Below are 14,182 nucleotides of genomic sequence, written 5' to 3' on the forward strand. Positions count from 1 at the left end.
CCTCCATTTGCCACCCCCCACCTCACCAGAGTGCTGGCTGAAGGCTGCATGGAGCTCCGGCTGTGCTGAAATCTATTTTAAGCTTATAAATGCATATAAAACGTCATTGTAATAAAAACAATAAGCAATATGACTCATGAATTATAGTCAAAATATTTGGCAATGCTCGTCCCAGTGCCCCCCCTCTTTTCACACTCTTTAGATGCAATGATCTTCCTTTTGTGAAGATATTGATGATGATGACGGCCAAGTGGACAGTTTGATTTTTGTGTTATAAAGAATCAATTTTACATCAAGGGGGGAAACCTCTGTGATAAAGGACTTGAGCCACTCTGGCTATTCATCATAAGTCTGTAGCAAGCAGATAGGTCCAAAGAAATGATATTGCTCTAAAGAGTGTGTCTTCTTATCTCTCAGCAGCAGGGGAGAGGAGGACAAGCCGATCGATACAGGAGCCGCCGTGGACTCCTTGCAATTATCAATAGCTGATTTTGTCTTCCTGGGGCTGCATCTATTAATGGCAGATAATAACATAGAGGCTTTGGGTGTAACTTCTACGGGGATGATGGAAGGAGTCAAAAGGGGGGAGAAAAGTTTGCTCTTGACGACCTTGTTGCCAACACATTTGTCTCTCACAGTGGAAGTCAAATAGTGTGTGTGTGTGTGTGTGTGTCACTCATTCAGCCCCCACTGTGAATGAAAGGGCTCGGCTTGTTTAATAGGGGATGCTTTTCCTAGGGAACTCTTGTGACTATAAACGACTGGTATAATATATAACAATGGCAACAATACATAATTGTGATTAGAACATATGAGATCATGAAATTATTATGGTTGCAACACGTTTAAATGACATTTTAGTCATTTGCCCCTTATTTATATCATATAATACCCCAAAAATGTCACGATTGCGCAACATTTATTTTACATGTCGTGATATGAGCATGCGCAATGCTACTATTAATTCCAATTAAGGGAATTTAAAACGTCACAGCATCTTTATCCCGTAAAAATACAAATTATATGTTATCTATATATCTTTATTTATAAAACAGTGTATATGACAGCTTGACAGGCGCAGAGTGGTAGGATGTGTCGGGGTATTGTTGTGGGATGGGAGGTCAAATGTGGGTGTTGACGGGGGAGGACGGTCCATTCAACAGCAACGTGGTGGTACATCCTAGCGGTGGCGGCAAGCAATGGGCTGAGCCTGCGCTTTGTGGGGGTTAAACTCTGTCGCCTTTATTCCAACACTCACACCGAGCCCAGTCGAGCACCCAGAGACTCACGGAAGACCACCGGGCCGCTTGAACACAACTTTTATTCCTGACACTTTTATTTTGAAGAGCGGGGCCCGGCGAATATTCCGAGGAGACTTTTATTTTTGAGAGCTGGAAAGGGAGCAAAACCCCGTCTTCGAAAGCGTTCAGATCGAAGCGACTCCTCTTTTTTGGTGGATCACTCTCAGAGGAGCTGTTGTTTTACTTCGTGGGACTTTTTATCAGGAAATCAGGAAGTTTGAAGAGCTCTGGTAACAACCTATTGCTATGCTAAATAACTTTATCCCAAACATCCCAATATGAACTACCGAGACAGCTGCTTTACTTGAGCAATTAACGCGAGAAAATGCGAGAAGTGAGTCCAAAAGTGTGAATCAAAGCACCTTGAAGAAGCACTCTGACGAGGAGAAAGAAGAAGGAGGAAAGAAGAGGAAGGACGGACGTCCCATAACAAGAGATGTGTTGTTGGGGGGGAGCTAAAGAGAAAAGAGACGGATAAAGCCTGAGAGTGAGGCGGCTAATTGCTCAGTCTGTCCCTCATTAGCATATCCAATGCGCGTCCCCTGGACTCTAGCCAATCCTCCCCACCTTCACAAGGTGCCACTCATCTCCAAGCATTATTCACTTTCATAATTATCACACCGACATGCGCAAACCCACGCAGTGCGGCGACAGCAAGATTGGCTAATTTCATCGTTTGCCCCGCACTCCGCTTCAACACTCTTTTTGGAGAACTTTGGCGCGTCGACCGGTGCGCACTGCGCTGATGTGTCAGCGCCGCGCGCACACACACACAGCCCCGGAGCGCCAAAGCACAAACAGCAACAGCAGCGGCAAGTACCGACACCGGTGCCGATACCGGTGCCAGCATGTCCCGACGCAAGCAAGCCAAGCCGCAGCACCTCAAGTCCGATGAGGACCCGCCACTGAGCGGGCTCATTTCTCAGCATGGTGAGTCCTGGTTCAGCTGTGCCTCTTTGGGTTAAAGTCTTTTTTTATTTTTATACAACTGTCTTTTGAAACTATCCGAATTTACTTTACATTAAAAATGTTAATTCTGACTTTTCTAGAGGTGTCGATTGCAACACTGATAAAAGGCAAATTAATCTTAACGCATTTTGTGAGTTAAAGCCCCAATGAGATCAATAATTGTCGCATATTTGTTTCATTTTAAAGGCACGTTTACAATGGTCAGGATTACTGTTTAATACCAAACTCACAGTTTACACACACAGCAGATATTTCCTAAAGGCCCCTTTTTAAAGGCCTGTGTAAAATAGAATATAGGAAACAAATTGTTTCTTATTTCAGTGAACAATTATAATACTTTTTAAATGTTGACTTAAGATGTCCACATTTAAGTCAACGTCCCAAGGTGCACATTGAGAAATTGACATTTTGCTGTCTGTTTATGGCTGCCTTTAATACTCCAGATACATCAGTTTCAAGTGAAATTTAAAAAAAAGTGATTTGATATTGACATCACTTAAAAATGTTAATTATTGTGTAACACAAGGGAGTGTGTTGCCCCGCTGCGCCTCTGTCTTCACAAGGAGAACAGAACGCTAATTCCACTGCAGGTCAAGCCATGTTTTGTCATGTAAATCTTTTTTGTTTACCCCCCACCACCCACTCCCCACACATAAATTTAGCACACTTGATTAGTTGCCATTTCCATTACTTTGTAGACATTATTGTTTGTCACAGCTCAGCTCGCCATGTGAGGAAAATAGACAGGCATGTGCTCATCTGCACCTTTTGCGCAAAACCATAAAAAATGCAAAAAGTGGAAGCCACATTTATTTGAAAAGTGTGTGAAAATCATATTGTAGAAATCAATTTTCCTGTTCAAATGCAAGATTTGATACAGACGTATGACGATGTGTTGGATTATAAAGAACATATAATAATCCTAATTAACATAACAGACCATTCATATTTGTATCTAATAAAGCAATGTAATATAACTGCTGATGTACAGTAAATTGTATATTCTTTAATCATAAAATCATATTTTTACCAAACCTTTATGTATTCCTCATTCACACTCTTGTGTGATATATTACCACCGAAGCTGCTCTTCATGTTGCATGTGTTCTGGGTGATTGTGGTCACACTGATGTCGTCCCTTTGGACTTATGATTTCATCACAATGTTTAAACAGCGACATTGCTTCTGTGTGAATGCTGCAATGACTGTGGAAGGCTTAGAAGAAAGTGAGCGAAACAATGTTTAGTTGTCTCTCGGGGAGGCTGGAGCGACAACATGATGATACACAACTTGATGACAACTTGTCAGACAACTTGATGACAACTTCTCAGTCAACTTGTGCTCTTAAATGTAACAAGTGAGTGTTTTTTGTTGCAAATTTGTCATGCAAATCAACCTCACAGAAAGAGAAAAATACACTATTTACTTGATTTTTCTCAGCTTTAACACCCTTTTATTACGTGGTCATAAAAAAAGGAAAACACGCACCTATTGTGTTTGGGATTGGGAATAGCAGTGGAATGTGCGTCACTCTTTCTTATTGGAGTTCCAATAAGAAGTGGCCGTCCCAGTTTCATGCACAATAGAAATTGCATTTTTTTTATTTTCTCACAGCAATCAGAGCACCCACACACTAACACACACCTCAGTGCAGCATCTGAAGCTGCCTTACGGGTGACACGTCAATGTATCGCAGTATGAACATACTCGCTGCTGCTGCTTGCTCATGCACCATTGAGCCAGAGCTCGGCAAATCTTTGAAAAATTCTGATCAGTATTTTAGACTTTAAATACATTTTAGATGCGTAGAATAAATTTGGTGCTTTGGGCTTTGGTGTTCACATTTTCCCAGTGACATGTTACTGTGAGGGAGCAGGGCTGCACTCTCACTTTGCTAATGTTTTATTTCAAAACTGTCAGTCTGCTTTTTCTAATGTTGCGACACCTCGAAAAAAAAAACCCATCAATCCCATGTGTGGCATGTATCATCTGGCCCTGCGGGCTTCTGGACATGTGCCCCACTCCAGGGGTGTTGGTGGCTGTGTGTGTCAGGATTGGGGGTGGGGGTGCTTAGGAGTGCTTTTATAAAGCTTGCTGACTTAACCTTTGTCCAGCCCAGCCGAGCAGGTCCTGCAGCTTGGTGTCAAGATCCTTAAACAATTAGAACATGGATGCCGTTGACCTTGGCTGCACAGCCTGATGGTGTCCTAGAAAGTGCGAACTGTGAAAGGCGCTTCTTCTTGTCACCACTTCCTGTGCAGACAGCGGATTTGAAGATGTGGATGTGCATGGGTAAATGCTGGGTTCTGCTTCTGCTTCGAGGCACCAGTGTAACGGGCCGAGGACATGCACTGCATGCATACAAACTTTTTCCGAATGATCTCCTTCTGAAAGTTTGCACATTGAATGAAACACAGCAAACGTAAACACATATATAGTATTGGCCTCAAACAAATGACACATTCATTATTGTTTCTGCATAGCAGCCTGTGTGTGTGACTTGAGTTTAAAACACACATTCCATTGCATGCTTTCCCGGCAAAAATACCCAGATAATACCATTTTGACAAAAAAACAACCTTTTGTACTATTTGAGATATTACTGCAAAACGTTGTTAAATGCAATCAGTATAATGTAGCAAGAAGACCCCTGCTGACAGTGTTAACGTGCATGTTGCCCCCTTCCCCTGCAGTGAGGCTTTGTTTTAATCCCCTCTCACCGATGGGTGCAGACTGGTGGACCACCCACACAGAGAGCCATAATGTCTTCAAGAAGGCACTTAAATATGACTCACTTTAACAGGACTGTGTCTTAATTACCTCTCTGCACTGCAAACATATGAATACACAAGATGCTTTTTTTCCTGATTTTCTTTTTACTTCTTTTGATGACAGGCACTTTTTGTCAGGATTTTGAATATTACCACACAAGGCCTTCTCAAAACATATCATAGATGTTTTGGAGCCTGCGAAGGATGAACATCTGAGTTCAGTGAGACAGAAAAAGAGATAGCATTGAATACTGTATTGCAAATGCTTACACAAACAAATCGTTAATGTTTTGGCTGCTCCACATCTGCAGGCTATGACAAAGGTCTCTCTGTTAGTTCAGATATGACTGTACCACTCTGCAGTAGCGCTGACCAGGCGGATGACACACACTCGAGTCTCTGCAGGTCAGAGGATGAGTGGACTCAGATGCTGTCGACATAGCCAGAGACATCACTGGACTGCAAGTGCTTGTGTATGAAATGGAAAATGTCTCAGTTATACTGTATATTTAGGTACAGAATAAACTGTCATCTTCTGCTGGCAACTATATTAACATGCAGCAAAGATAATTGTCGTTTTTATGAAAGATGTTACCAGCTCGTCTAAAATATTACAATTATTTCCCCGTGCCTTTGGGTCAATAACATGAAAATACATTTGCCACAGTGAATAGATATTTAGGCTCATATAGTTGGATATAAAAATTTGAAACTAAAATCTTTTCTAAGAGACAAAAGTGTTATTTGAACTTGCAGCAAATGTCCCCTGTGTAGTTAATGTATATTCATTAAGGCAATCTGGGAATGGTTAAGAATGGCACCGTTTGTAATTGTCCAATGCTCCAATGCTCCATTCAGTGCACAGCACTGTGGTTTTCACAGAATCAGTGGAAAGCATGAATACCTCATCTGATATGTCAGATTAGTGGTTTCAGTTAGCACGCCAAAGATTGTTCAGCATGATAACAGACACAGAGATTCAGTGTCCACAATCACCCTATTGACTGACTTCATCTTAATATTTGCATCGGAGTAAACAAACACTCTTAAAGCAATGAAAAAAAACAGTGAATTCTTTTTTTTTTTTGGCCCTTTATTTTGCAGGCTTTACAAAAATCAATACCTCATCACACATGCACACACACACACACACACACTGTCTTACAAACACACAACCACAAAATGTCGCCTTCACACCAACGTGTGGCACTCTATGTGAACCACAGTAGCCATTTTTTTTAGTCAAAGAGTTTTTGCGTTTCCATATGAATTGTTTAAAAATATGTCAGTTTTATACAATAGGGACAAAACCACAGTGAACGTGTACATTGATGAAATGGTTAGTCTTTAATCTTTGTCTCCTAAAATATATCACAATAAATATCAAGACCTGTAATACAGATTAACTTTTTTTTTATTAGAATTGATTTCAAACAAAAACAAATATATATATATATATATATATATATATATATATATATATATATATATATATATATATATATATATATTAAATTAAATATAGGCATGACAATGCATTTTCTTTAGTTGTCAAAAAAATCTGTTCATGTGTGTGTGTGTGTGTGTGTGTGTGTGTGTGAGGTCACAGGCATACAATGGCTTCCACTCGTAATTGTATGAAAGAGTAAAAGAGATTGACAGTAATACCATTCTAATAACTAATCAGCTCAACACAATGCCTACTCATTTGTGTTGACCTTTCAGCCCTCAATTATGGAAATGGTTTCTTCTGTCCGCTGGTAGGCTAAGGAGATTTTCAACCTCCTGCCGTGTGTGCCTGTCTTTTCTGTTCACTTGCCATCTTTTACTTGTTGATTTTTGCTTTTAATGTGATACATTTTTTCCATTTTTGCAAATATATTTAATTTTATACAAATTTGAAATCAATGATTTTTATTTATTTTATATTTTTTAGATTCTATTTAGCTTTTCTTTGAACTAATATTATTCTATCTAATTACTAATTTGCTCAGCAACAAATCAAAACAGCTCACCTATTTATCTAGTTACATACCACAATTTTTTTAAAATCAGGATTTATTATTCTCGCTTTGAGTAGACATATACAGGTACATCACACCTTAGTGTAAATGAACAAAGGCTTCATGTCTGAACTTTAAAACAAGTACACTCAACTCTCAAGCCCATTAAAGCCATGTAATGACTAAAATGTGAAATTTGGTAATGGGCGGTATTTGAGAAGATTCCTAGAATTCCATTTTATCACCTCAAATGTACATTGTCATATACTGTAGCCTGTTTTAAGATCAGTTTATAAAACGATGAACTATTGTGAAAGATGCAACACACTGTACTGTCGTATGTGAAAAAGACATACATTAGGCCAACACACACAAATCTCATCCCAAATACAAACAGATCATCATAATAGGCATAAAAAGGAAAGCCAATGGTTTTGATAAGGTGTGAAATGGGTCCAATCTAAAGGCACGAATCGCCTTGTTGGACTCGGATGGTCGCATGTTGAGGAGGAAGTGGCTTCCTGCAACTGTGATTAAACATGTGTAACTAATCAGGGACTTTGCTGCCTTCACACTAGCATGCAATTTGTTGAGTCTTGTTTCAGAGAGCAGGGGAGAGAGAGTGAGAAAGTGACAAAACGACTGCATAGGGCATTTGTTTGTTTTTTAATACTTTTCAATTTTGTGATTTCAATAATTTCTTGCCTTTACATTTACTTCGGTTCCCTGTAAGTCCAAAGACTCAGCTCATCAATATTAGACGGCATTTGAAATTCAGGTGGAAATTCAGCAGCCTGATATCAGAGGGGAATCCTAATAGGCCCATCAAAGTCCTGATTTGTACCCAACAGACAGAGCAGCTGTGAATTGTATGAAATATTGGAAATCAATGGGCTCTATGGAATTTCATTAAGCGGCGGTATCCACAATTGATAGGCCCTCATAATTTGATGGATTGCACAAAGAATATTATTAGCTGGCTCTATAGACAGAGTGGGAATGTTCAAACGGGGGTCTTAACAATTGGTGAACTGAGGCAATTTGCGGGGTGTAAAAAATATATACATGTATGTATTGATTTTTTATGTTTAAAGCGAGGGGGCGAAAATCAAAGGTTAAATCTTTGCAGTACGGCATTCCAAAATATATGTGCTTTCTTTATTGATCCTTTATTCATGAATTCTCCTTCTTTTTCCTCTCCCCGCTTTTTCTCTGTCCCCTCCCCACAGCCGGAGGTGAGGTGCTGGATGATGCCGACAGCGGGAATGAAAGCCGCAGTGGCAGTGAAGAGACTCATGTGTGTGAGAAGTGTTGTGCTGAGTTCTTCAAGTGGGCAGATTTCTGTGAACATTTAAAGAGCTGCACCAAGAACCCACTGGTGCTTATTGTTAACGACAATGAGGAAACGTCTATTCCGTCCCAGGAATACCCAGAACCCTCCCCTGTGCCCAGTTGCCCAAGTGAGCAGGCTGACAGCGAAGATGCCAGGGAGGGCCAACACTCTCTTGCTAGTGATGGCGAAGATGTCCCAGAGGTAGCCACCTCAAATGGGGTCAGTGTCCTAGAAAAAGAGGAGGAGGATATGGAGGTGGAACTATCCTCTGAACAAAACATGGATCTCGATGAAAGAGATGTGGCGTCCCCTGAAGCAGATGGTTCTCTACCTCAGCTTGATGATGTTGCTCCCCCAAGTGTTGCCAGTTATACAATGCCAAGCACTAATGTTACCCTGGAAACTCTACATGGCACCCGGGTGGCAGTTGCCCAGTTTTCTCAGAGCATAAGGGCAGCAGCAGGAGGTGGAGTTTCCACCCTGGCTATCCCCATGATCTTGGACCAGCTGATGGCCCTTCAGCAGCAGCAGATACATCAGCTGCAGTTGATAGAACAAATCCGAAGTCAAGTGGCGCTGATGAACAGACAGTCTGCTTCACAGCCTGCACTTAACCACCACAACACTGTCGCTGGAAACCCGGGGCCGATATCCTCTGGCGCCCCTTCAGTTGCAAGTCAACTTCAACTCCACAACTTTATCACTCCCCCTGTCCATCAGCTCCCTGTGAGGTTGCCAGCCTCTCTCAACGGTCAGAGTTCATCACCTCTGACCTCTGCATTAGAAGGGCCTCTCTCTCAAGCATCACAAAGTCGAAGTCAGCAGTCCAGCTCTTCAATCCCCAACACATCCTCTAGCAGTTCAATGTTTCCCCCACCCACTGCCTCTGGATTGCCATCTCTTCTTCCCTCCTGTTCATCCTCACTCACCAACATAAGCATGAGCAATAGTGTAACCGGAAGTGATGGCATCAGTAGCAGTTCCACTCATCCCAGAAACGCCAACACTCCGCCGTCACTCAGTCACAACAGCCTCCTGAGCTCCGCTTCCAGTCTACCACTGATACCTCATAGTTCATCAAGCAGCGTTATCTTTCCAAACCCGTTGGCCAGCATAGCAGCAACAGCCAATGCACTTGACCCTCTATCTGCTTTGATGAAACATCGCAAGGGAAAGCCCCCAAATGTGTCTGTTTTTGACACAAAGCCAAGCTCCGAAGACCCTTTTTTCAAGCACAAGTGTCGATTCTGTGCCAAGGTGTTTGGCAGTGACAGTGCACTACAAATCCACCTGCGTTCCCACACTGGAGAAAGGCCTTACAAATGCAACATATGTGGTAACAGATTCTCTACCAAGGGAAACCTTAAAGTACATTTCCAAAGGCACAAGGAAAAATACCCTCATATTCAAATGAATCCCTACCCTGTGCCAGAGTACCTGGACAATGTACCCACTAGCTCCGGCATACCATATGGTATGTCTTTGCCCCCAGAAAAACCTGTCACCACATGGCTTGATAGTAAACCCGTTCTCCCTACTGTTCCCACCTCAGTTGGGCTCCAACTACCTCCCACTTTACCTAGTATGATGGGGGGTTTTGGTGATTCTGCGAGCCTCACACCGCTCAATAGGTCCCCTCAAAGACCATCTCCCCCATCAAGTGAATGTGCATCTTTGTCCCCAAATATCGTTATTGACTCTGGAATTACCACTACTTCAACGTCTCCTAAACCCAGCCTAGGCAGTGATGTACCTCCTGTCCTAAAACCTGAAGGTGTTCTTCTGCCACCGACATGTTCTACTCGGCCAGGGGAAAACACCACAACCACAACAACAGTAACTCATGTGGTTCTTTCCACGGCAGTCACCTCCACAACAATGGCAACCTCTGGCCAGGTTACTGAACCCATCAACAGCCCCAACCTTACTTCAAACCCAGTGTCCCATCCTGTTCTCCCCATGCTCTCAGATCAGTTTAAGGCTAAATTCCCATTTGGAGGCCTCCTAGACTCTATGCAAACTTCCGAGACATCGAAGTTGCAGCAGCTTGTTGAAAACATTGACAAGAAAATGACAGACCCCAACCAGTGCGTCATCTGCCATCGTGTTCTGAGCTGCCAGAGTGCTCTCAAGATGCATTACCGCATCCATACTGGTGAGAGACCTTTCAAATGTAAGATATGTGGGCGGGCATTCACTACCAAAGGAAATCTGAAAACGCATTTTGGTGTTCATCGGTCGAAACCCCCGCTACGAGTCCAGCACTCGTGTCCTATATGTCAGAAAAAGTTCACCAATGCTGTTGTTCTGCAACAGCACATTCGTATGCACATGGGCGGGCAGATCCCAAACACTCCGGTCCCTGACAACCTGCAGGAAATGGACACAGATCTTTCATTTGATGAGAAGAGCATAGATGCAATGAGTAATTATGATGATGATCTTCTGGATGAAATGGAGCAGGCTATAGATGATGAAGTTGACCTAAAAGAGGGCGGAATGGACCCATTAAAACCTTATTCACCTGAAAGCTCTCCACCAACTTCCATAATGTCCAGCATTGCTGCTATGGAGAACCAGATGAAGATGATTGACTCCACTGCAAAAATAACCAGTTCATTCAGTCAAAAGCCTACACAAAATTGTAGCAGCTACGGAGGCCAGAATGAATGTTTTACCAGCGACTGCCTATCTGCCGTAGGGGATGCAGAGTCCCAGAGCTTGGGAAGCCCTGCGTTGTCAGAGTCCTCTAGTTCTTTGCAACATTTGTCCCCAGCTCATAGTCACTCTGAGAGCCAACAATCCAAGTCCCCAGCTGCTCTCAACAATAACAACAGGGCCATAGCAGTCGAAGATGGCCACGAAAACAATGTAGCTGGCTTGGCAACAGTGAAGTCTGAAAAATCAGACACCCCATCGCCACTTCCTGCAACAGAAAGCAATGGGGCCCTGGACCTGACCGCAACTCAACCAAGCAGACACTTTATCAAGGAGGAAAGCCACTTCAGTATGCTGTTTCTGAATAGAGATCGAGGTGAGTTAAATACCATATCGATTCGATATGGTATATATATATATATATATATGTTTTTTTTTTTCAATAACGTCCCTTTAATTTGTCATATTTGTCATCTCAAAATTGTAATTACTGTGTAATTACCTTGGCTAGCATTTTTTTCTTATCAATGTTTTTTTTTGAGCCAGAATAAACAGCGTGATAAGTGTTTTTTTTTAATGTACATTTGCAAAACCTTCATCAGTAATGCAATATTAATTTGACATTTTTCTTTCAGGTCTAAACACTCCTAACTTGGCCAGCACCGCATCAAATATGATCAAAATGGAAATTAATGGACACAGCAAGCCAATGTCTCTGGGTGACAATTCCACCCTGCCGGTGGGCATCCAGGTTCCTGCTGCTGCAGCTCCCCAGACCACGCTGAGCCCCAGCACCAACCCCATGTTAGCTCCTCCGCCACCACGACGTACCCCAAAGCAGCACAACTGCCACTCTTGCGGGAAGAATTTCTCTTCTGCCAGTGCTTTGCAAATCCACGAGCGCACACACACTGGAGAAAAACCATTTGCCTGCTCTATCTGTGGACGGGCTTTCACCACAAAAGGCAATCTAAAGGTATGTACTAACTAGGTGCAGTTGGGTGTAGATCATGTCATGAGTAACACAACCAAGTAAACCTAAATGTCTGTTACTAGTTAACTTAGAGCGTATTTTAGTTACTAAACTCTCTTTATGTTGCTTTGTGACAGCCATATTTATTTGTGTATACTCCGTTTGCTTGTTTATTGAAGGTCCACATGGGAACACACATGTGGAACAACGCACCAGCACGCAGGGGACGGCGACTATCTGTGGAAAATCCCATGGCCCTGTTGGGCGGGGATGCCATGAAGTTCAGCGAGATGTTCCAAAAGGACCTGGCAGCTCGAGCTATGAACGTCGATCCCGGTTTTTGGAACCAGTATGCAGCCGCCATCACCAACGGCTTGGCCATGAAGAACAATGAAATCTCTGTGATCCAAAACGGAGGTATCACGCAGCTGCCCGTCAGCCTCGGTGGTGCAGGAATCACTTCAATGGGGGCCATGCCTGGTGCAATGGACCGTCTCCACACAGGCAGCAGCCCTCCTATGACCGCGATGGAAAAAGCTACACTTGAGGTCGGTGCAAGCCGTCCCTTCTCCAGGTATATGGAGGAAAACAAAGAAATTGGGATCAATTAAAGAAAGGCAACTTTCTTGAAGCAAAGACTAAAAGTCTAACAACACAGAGAGAAACTGCTGATCCAATCTAAAACTTGTTACTATACTATGTACAGAAGAAATATTTTTTGCTTTTGAAAATACTCTATTTAGTGTTGATTTGAAGTCTTTACCTTTCACCCATTCCCTTTTCAATTGATATTATGAAAGATGCTTTGTCTCTTGTTTGGGAACACGTTGTCTTGCAAGATTTGCATGATACTTACAGTTTTTACCTGTATGTTTGACTGCTTTTATGAATTCCTCTGAAAACCAGGATTTTGCCTTATTCAAAATAAGCAAACATCTTGGAAAGGACTAAAACAGAAAAGAAAGAAAGTTTGTTCATAGGCATTCAGTCAACCTTCACTATGAGTGTTCTTTTAGATTCAAAAAAGGGCCATGGATAGACTGCCGTATTGTGTTTTTGTGCTCACCTGATATTTTCTTTCTCATGAACTACAAAACTTGAAAAAAAAATGTTTTAACTATTTTAATCTTTACAGTTAGTCTCCAAGCATTGTCTTATACTATTGTCCTGTGTCTTTAGTATTTATGATATTGACAAAAAAAAGCGGGTATACAGAAATATATTTAATGGCCCAAGCATTTTATCAATACTTTTTTCGTTCAAACCGCAGGCTTCACTGGTGAATATCTCTTTCAGTAAAGACACCAAGTCATTTGAGTTAGAAAACTGAGAAAAAGTGTAGGTTTTTATTTGGATATCCGGTGACACGATGTGTATAGTACATGGGGACAACATTATATGAGGCTGGAGATGTCCAAAGCTGCTATGACCACAACCCTGCTTTTAACCTTTGTAAAAAGAAAAAAAGAAGTGATCCTTTTGGAGAAATATCTATGTATAGAAATACAGACAAATCTAAAACAGGTATGCATATTTTGTATCTCATAAAGATAGACATCATGAGTTGAGAGTATTTGTCATGTTTGTGAATGCACTTTTTAAAAATGACACGTTTTGTCTGTGATACTGTTAACCTTTTGACTGAGCTCTCTATCATGTGCTGTTTTCCTTGTTTTCAGCTTGCCACTCCTACAATTTGCAGTTGGTTATTGCATTTGTGCTACTCTTTGGAGTGCAAGGTCATCAGTCAATCAAAACCTTCGTAAATAAAAAAAAATGACAACAACTGTGTCTTTGACTTGTTAGTGTCTGTTAGTGTTTAACTTTGATCTGATCAAATAAAAGGTCTATTCACAGTCCTTAAAATGTATGACATTTTCTTATGGCTGAGAGTCCTTGGCATGAAGAGGCTAATTTACCACATTTTTTAAATGTAAAATGTCTTAATATACACATGTGGATTTAAGTTTATTTTGGGGTTTTTCGTGGCCTAAGAAAAGGCTTTTGCTCTTAAGGATAAAACTATGTAGATCATTAAAAAAAACACACAACACCCATACAGAAGTGCATGTTATTTGTCATACCTTAGACAGAAAATGAATGACTTTTTGTTTTATTTGGTAAAAAAAGTTGTAAGAGACATACATAGTTACTAAAAGTCGCCACTGTCATGC

The 14,182-nt window shown here is 41.6% G+C and overlaps 1 protein-coding gene across 1 annotated transcript; it reads left to right on the forward strand.

Annotated features, from left to right (window-relative positions):
• Positions 1 to 1,259: 1,259 nt before the first annotated feature.
• sall3a (spalt-like transcription factor 3a) lies at positions 1,260 to 13,783 on the forward strand. The gene is made up of 4 exons (XM_058052794.1): positions 1,260 to 2,231; positions 8,274 to 11,411; positions 11,671 to 12,011; positions 12,188 to 13,783. The coding sequence occupies exons 1-4, from the start codon at positions 2,150 to 2,152 to the stop codon at positions 12,617 to 12,619; spliced, it is 3,993 nt and encodes a 1,330-aa protein (XP_057908777.1). The 5' UTR covers positions 1,260 to 2,149; the 3' UTR covers positions 12,620 to 13,783.
• The last annotated feature ends 399 nt before the right edge of the window (positions 13,784 to 14,182 follow it).

Source organism: Doryrhamphus excisus, chromosome 17, assembly GCF_030265055.1.
Source record: "Doryrhamphus excisus isolate RoL2022-K1 chromosome 17, RoL_Dexc_1.0, whole genome shotgun sequence".
Classification (NCBI taxonomy): Eukaryota; Metazoa; Chordata; class Actinopteri; order Syngnathiformes; family Syngnathidae; genus Doryrhamphus; species Doryrhamphus excisus.

Coding starts and splice junctions, on each gene's coding strand:
- sall3a (XM_058052794.1), top strand. CDS start 2,150: ATGTCCCGACGCAAGCAAGCCAAGCCGCAGCACCTCAAGTCCGATGAG. Junction 2,232..8,273: donor CGGGCTCATTTCTCAGCATG/GTGAGTCCTGGT, acceptor CCCTCCCCACAG/CCGGAGGTGAGGTGCTGGAT. Junction 12,012..12,187: donor CCACAAAAGGCAATCTAAAG/GTATGTACTAAC, acceptor TGTTTATTGAAG/GTCCACATGGGAACACACAT.